The sequence below is a fragment of the Oratosquilla oratoria genome, chromosome 38 (assembly GCF_046742065.1).
Source record: "Oratosquilla oratoria isolate Oo_2021 chromosome 38, ASM4674206v1, whole genome shotgun sequence".
Classification (NCBI taxonomy): Eukaryota; Metazoa; Arthropoda; class Malacostraca; order Stomatopoda; family Squillidae; genus Oratosquilla; species Oratosquilla oratoria.
Window position 1 is genome coordinate 28303708 of NC_134814.1, and position 7500 is coordinate 28311207.

Sequence of the window (7500 nt, forward strand, 5' to 3'; positions counted from 1 at the left end):
AATAAAATAATAATAATAATAATAATAATAATAATAATAATAATAATAAATAATAATAATAATAATAATAAAATAATATAATAATAATAATAATAAATAATAATAATAACAACAACAACCACAACAACAACAACAACAACAACAACAACAACAACAACAACAACACAACAACAACAACAATAATGATAATAAAATAATAATAATTATAAAAATAATAATAATACAAATAATAATAAATAATAATATTAATAATAATAAAAATAATAATAATAATAATAATAATAATAATAATAATAATAATAATATATAATAATAATAATAAAATAAATAATAATAATAATATAATAATAATAATATTAATTAGAATAATAATTATAATAATAATAATAATAATAATATTGACTATAATAATAATAATAAAAATAATAATAATAATAATAATAAATAATAATAATATAATAATAATAATAATATAATAATAATAATAATAATAATAATAATAATATAATAATAATAATAATATAATAATAATAATAATAATAATGTAATAATAATAATAATAATCTATAATAATAATAATAATAATAATATAATAATAATAATAATAATAATAATAATAATAATATAATAATAATAATAATAATAGATATAATAATAACTGATAATAATAATAATAATAAATAATAAATAATAATAATAATAATAATATAATAATAATAATAATAATAATAATAATAATAATAATATAATAATAATAAATAATAATAATAATATAATTGATATAAATAATAATAATAAATAATAATAAATAATAATAAATAATAAATAATAATATATAATATGAGTAGTAGTAGTAGTAGTAGTATAGTAGTAGTAGTAGTAGTAGTAGTGTAGTATAGTAGTAGTTGTAGTAGTAGTAGTAATAGTAGTAGTAGTAGTAGTAGTAGTAAGTAATAATAATAATAATAATAATAATAATAATAATAATAATATTAATAATAATAATAATAATAATAATAATAATAATAATAATAATAATAATAATAATAATATAATAACAATAATAATAATAAAAATAATAATAATAATAATAATAATAATAATAATAATATTAATAATAATAATAATAATAATAATAATAATAATAATAATAATAATAATAATAATAATAATAATAATGATAATAATAATGATAATAATAATAACAATAATAATAATAATAATAATAATAATAATAATAATAATAATAATAATATTAATAATAATAATAATAATAATAACAATAATAATAATAACAATAAACAAGGGATTTAATATCCAAACATACCAAAGTCATTGGCCACCATAACAACTCCAGAAAGCTCCAACTTCTAGAGGCCATGTACATCAGAGATAAAGCCCCCTCCATCAATTTGCAATGCGACCTAACATCTGTATAGTCATAAGATGCAATCATTCGCCTCTTCCTCCCCGTCCCCCTCAGCACAACCCAACTCCATCCCCCCCTTCACCTCTCCCTCCTCCACCTCCTCCTCCTCCCCCTCCACACAACCCCTCTCCTCATCAGGTCACGGGATCATTTAAAAGACCAGAGGCCACGGATAATCTGATAATCACCTCACACCTTCCTAAGCGAAGGTCACCCAGGGTCAAGATGTAGCCACCAGCCATTTAAACATTTCACCTATAAGGCATGTAGTAGTTATTATTTTTTGTTTTTGTTAAATTTAAAATGTAATTTTAATATGTTAAACTTAACTGTAATTCTAAGGTTTGATTTCTAAATATAATCTTGTATATATCCAACCATTAATGTAATTCAAACTTGTAGTATCATAAATATTTATTGTATCTTTAAAAACAGAAATACCAGAAGATGTCTTTCTAGAGACGAAATGTCGTGTAATAAAATGGAGAATTATAAGGAATTGGTTTATGCCCACCCTATCCAAGGGAAGAATATAATTAGAAAAATAGGAAACACAAGAAAGAAAATTAACAACTTCCAGAATGCTGTCGTATTCAATCAAACATGTTTAAAAGAGAACCTGCTCCCAAAATACACTAATATATATATATACATATATATATATATATATATATATATATATATATATATATATATATATATATATATATATATATATATATATCTGGGGTTTATGGGGTACTCAGGGAGATGTAGTACCTCTGGATTGGGGCTTGTCGTACCATCTGAGGGTAGTTCCTCAGCCTTTGGTTACCACCTGACACTAAGCTCTCACTTGTGGCTGCTAGCAGTTGTCAGCTAGTGGCAAGGGCCACGCCCCGGGCAACGGCTTCGACAGGCCGGCTAAGCCAAGTGAGGGTAGCCGTTGGGTCATAGGTCCTTGGTGAGTTAGGGCTTTGCTCACCTAGCATGCGAAGGCTGCCACGGCGGACCAGACGGAAGAATTCAAAAGAGAGGCTCAACGGCTGTGAAGACGATGCAGCAAGGTATTGTGGAGTGGTGAGGGCGTCCTGGAGCAAAAGGGGTAGCACGGTCATCTAATGCAGCTGAAGAGGTCTCCAGGCGTAACGACTCTTCGTGCCACTGGGCCCTGGCCTCCGATGCCGAGAGAGTGAGACTGTCTCTGTGCACAGGCTTTTTCACTTTAATCCCCTTCACGCACAGGTTTCTTTGTCTATACTTCATCTACCCCAACCCCGCTCTCTCAAATCCATTTCCAATTCCACCTATCATCTAAAAGTCCTGCAACGATGGGGGAGTGGCAAAGCAACAGGTGGAGGTGACCACTGGCAGTTGTAGTCACAATCATACACGCGGGCGGCCCATGGACAAGTGGTCGTTCATCTCTGTACTCGGGGCAGCAGAGACGTCCAGCAGCATCCTGGACGACTAAGCAGCCCTCTTTAGGACAGCGCTACTCACCCTAGTCAAGGGATTGGACTAGAAAATGTGTCCCAAGCATGGCCTGCCCTACAATCACCCGGCCAGCAAGCCGTGGCTGGCAGGTATATCCATTCTAGCGGTCGGAAAAAAAAAAAAAATACTATTAGGGGCATGGAACGTCAGAACACTTCTGAAAATGGACAACAAGCAAAGATCAAAGAGAAGGACAGCATTAGTAGCCAAAGTACTGTCGCGCTATAACATTGATATCGCAGCCCTGAGCGAAACGCTTTTACTGGACGAAGGATCTCTCACTAAACATGTCAGCGGCTACATCTTTTTCTGGAGAGGAGGAGCCCAGAATGAAGACAGGATACGCGGCGTTGGGCTAGCCATCAAAACCAGCCTGCTGAAACAACTGACAGATCTGCCTGTTGGCATCAGCGAGAGGCTCATGAAGTTCAGCTTGCCTCTCAGCAAAAACCGACACGCTACTATCATCAGCGCATACGCCCCTACACTGACCAGCACAGAGGAGACCATTGCGCAGCTCTATTCCGACTTGAACGCCATCCTGCACTCAATACCGGCCAACAATAAGCTGATACTGCTGGGGGATCTTAACTCCCGCGTTGGCCAAGACTACGCCAGGTGGGAAGGAGTGCTCGGCAAGCACGTCGTGGGCAAGATGAACAACAACGGCCTACTGCTGCTTAGCAAATGTGCAGAATTTGAGCTTTCCATCACAAACACAGGGTTCAGACTGGCAAGCAAATACAAAACAACATGAATGCACCCAAGACCCCAACAGTAGCATCTCATAGACTAAGTCATCGTACGTCAGAAGGACATCTAAGATATACTGGTCACCAGAGCAATGAGAGGAGCCGAGTGCTGGACAGACCACCGCTTGGTTCAGAGCGACACTTCAACTGCAAATCGCGCCCCAACATCAAAAACGTTCCAAGACTGTTCGTGCAGCGTTCAATATCAGTCGCCTTCAGGATCCATATTGCCTTGAAATATTCCAAGCCAGCCTGAACGACAGGTTGTTAACCAAAGGACCCCTTACTGGAAGCCCAACTGAGAAGTGGAACCAGTTCAGAGATATGATGATGGAGACAGCAAAATCAGTGCTAGGCCCCAAGAAGAGCAACAACCAAGACTGGTTTGAGGAGAACAATAAGGCCATCGAAGACCTGTTGAACAAGAAGAACAAGGATTTTGCAGAGTAGTAAAATGACCCGAAGTCCATACCAAAGAAGGACAGATTGAAGTCACTCCAAGCCACTACTCAGCGTGAGATCAGGCTGAGGCAGGATCAGTGGTGGGACAGAAAGGCAGAGGAAGTACAACACTACGCCGACACCAACAACGCAAAGCAGTTTTTCAGTGCTTTGATGACCATCTGTGGCCCCTCAAAATTTGGCACCACCCCTTTGTTTAACTGAAGACGGTGTCACTCTCGTCAAGGACAAACAAGGCATAAACGACAGATGGAAAGAGCACTTTAGTCAGCTTCTCAACCTCCCGTTCTCAGTCGACCAGGCGGCCCTTGACGAGATCAACCAAAACCCCACCATTGAACAGCTAGACGACCCTCCCTCGCTGGAAGAAGTACAAAAAGGTCATCATACAAATGAATTCAGGCAAGGCGGCAGGCAAGGATGGAATTACAGTGGAGCTATACAAGGCCTTGAGTGAAAAGGCACTTTAGGCATTCCACTCAGTAATGACCAGCATATAGGAAAAGGAGGACATGCCACCAGAACTCCAACACGCCTCCATCGCCGCCTTGTACAAGAACAAAGGAACACGAGCAGCCTGCGGCAACTACAGAGGCATCTCGCTACTCTCCATTGCTGGAATGATTCTAGCCCGTGTCATGCTCAACAGACTCTTGTCGTCCGTCGCTGAGAAGAACCAGCATCATCGAGCAGAATCTCCACCTCTACACCGTCTTTATTGATTTAACAAAGGCATTCGATGCGGTGAACAGAGAACCCAGGTCATTCTAAGTAAGCTTGGTTGTCCAGCTTAATTCACAAAACTGATCTAGATCTTGCACGACGACATGACAGGAGAAGTCCTGTCTGTTGGGGAGCCTTACGACCGCTTCAGTATATCCAACGGCGTGAAACAAGGATGTGTCCCCGCTCCAGTGCTATTCAACCTTTTTTTTTCGCCCAAGTGCTCCAATACGCTGTGAGGGATCTGGACCTGGGTGTATACATTAAATATCGCCTTGACGGCTCATTCGTTGACCTTCACCATCTGGCCACCAAAACAAAGACATTCGAGAGACTTATCCTTGAAGCTCTCTTCGCGGATGCCTGTGCTCTTATGGCCCACGAAGAGAACAACATGCAAATCATTGTAGACAGATTCTCCTCAGCATCAAAGCTGTTTGCCTTGACTATCAGCCTCAGCAAAACAGAAGTCCAATTCCAGCCGGCACCAGAAAAAACAGCCGATCAACCGTTTATCACCACCGATGGCACGCAGCTCTCCAATGTCACCACCTTCAAGTACCTGGGCAGCACCATCTCCAACGACGGGTCCTTGGACCATGAGATCAACGCCAGGATCCAAAAGGCAAGCCACGCCTTTGAGAGACTGCGCTCTAAATTCCTCCAACGCAATGTACCGGAGACATGTGAAACAACTGGAGCAATTCGCTCCCTGCGGTCAATTATGATGATACGCTGGTATGACAGAATCACTAACCAAAAAGCCCTCGACAGGGCCAATGTCACCAGGATTGAAACCACTGTCCTCAAGAGTCAGCTACGATGGTGGTCACGTCATTCGCATGGACATGCAACGTGTCCTAAGACAAGTGTTATACGGTAAATTTATCTCTGGGTCCAGCAAGAAGGCCGGACGAAGAGAAGGTTCAAGGACCAATTGAAGGCCAATCTCAAATGGGCTAGCCTAAAACCGAAAGAACTTGAGCCCGTTGCCTCAGACAGGTCATCTTGGCATGCTGCAACCCAAACAGAAGCCAATGCCTATAAAGACGATCGACGTCACCGTCTAGAAGTCACACGAGTCAGTCAACACAGCATCTGTTACACACACACACATACACACACACACACACACACACACACACACACACACACACACACACACACACACACACACACACACTAACACACACACACACACACACACACACACACACACACACACACACACACACACACACACACACACACACACACACACACACACACACACACACACACACACACACATACACACACACACACACAGACACACACACACAGACACACACACACTTACACACACACACACACACACACACACACACACACACACACACACACACACACACACACACACACACACACACACACACACACACACACACACACACACACACACACACACACACAGACACACGCACACACACACACACACACACACACACACACACACACACAGACACACACACACACAGACACACACACACTTACACACACACACACACACACACACACACACACACACACACACACACACACACATACACACTCACACACACACACACACACACACACACACACACACACACACACACACACACACACACACACACACACACACACACACACACACACACACACACACACACACACACACACACATATATATATATATATATATATATATATATATATATCAGTGTATTTGGGCAGGAGTTTTTCTCTAATGCATATTTCATTAAAAGTGATGGCTAGTTCTGCATTAATTATTTTCTTATAGGTTTTTTCCATATACCTTATTATAGATTTATGTTCCTTAGAAAGGAAATGTATGACTTGGCTCTATGTAGTCATAAATTTATATATATATATAAATATATATATATATATATATGTATATATATATATATATACATATATATATATATATATATATATATATATATATATATATAAATGAGTGCATAGAGGGTTTAGGGAGAAGTGTAAATGTAATAGTACTGGGAGACCTTAATGCTAGGGTAGGAAAGGAGCCAATTGATGGAGTGTTTGGGAAATGTGGAGTTCCAGGAAAGAATCGTAGTGGAGAGTTGATGGTGGAAATGTGTCTAGAAAGAGAGTTGATGATAGCAAATACAGTGTTTCGGAAGAAAGTCAAGCATAAGTACACATGGGAGAGGGTGGTGGAGGGAAAGGTGGTAGATAGAGCTTTAATGGACTATGTAGTGGTAAATAGGATTATAATAGGAAGAGTTAGAGATGTACATGTGCTAAGGGGAGAGGGTGGGGTAATATCAGATCATTTTCTGGTGGAAGGTAAGTTGAGAGTGGAGGACAGATGGAGGAAGAGGAAAGGGACAAAAGGTAGGGAGGTGCTTAGAGTGAACTCTCTAAACGAAGAGGAAAAGGAGAAGGAGTACAAGAGGAAGCTGAAGGAGGAGTGGGAGGGAGTGAAGGATAGAGTGGAGGTAGGTGTGGAGGAGGAATGGGGATGGTTCAAGGAGGGAGTCACAAAGTGTGCAAGGATGGTGTGTGGAACAAGAAGGTCAGGAGGAAATAGAAGGAAGGGTAGTGAATGGTGGGATGAGGAAATGAAGAAGGTTGTAGAAGAGAAGA

General features: G+C 38.9%; 2 protein-coding genes across 2 annotated transcripts in view; both read left to right on the forward strand.

The window, feature by feature from the left end:
* The first annotated feature begins 3068 nt into the window (after positions 1-3068).
* LOC143019833 (uncharacterized) lies at positions 3069-3662 on the forward strand. Its single transcript, XM_076175814.1, has one exon. The coding sequence runs from the start codon at positions 3069-3071 to the stop codon at positions 3660-3662; it is 594 nt and encodes a 197-aa protein (XP_076031929.1).
* Positions 3663-4631: 969 nt separating this feature from the next.
* LOC143019834 (uncharacterized) overlaps positions 4632-7500 on the forward strand; it is a 10422-nt gene continuing 7553 nt past the window's right edge. Inside the window, exons 1-3 of the mRNA XM_076175815.1 lie at positions 4632-4830; positions 5064-5654; positions 5748-5923. Of these exons, the coding sequence (XP_076031930.1) occupies positions 4632-4830; positions 5064-5654; positions 5748-5923 (966 nt within the window). The remainder of the gene's footprint in view (positions 4831-5063; positions 5655-5747; positions 5924-7500) is intronic.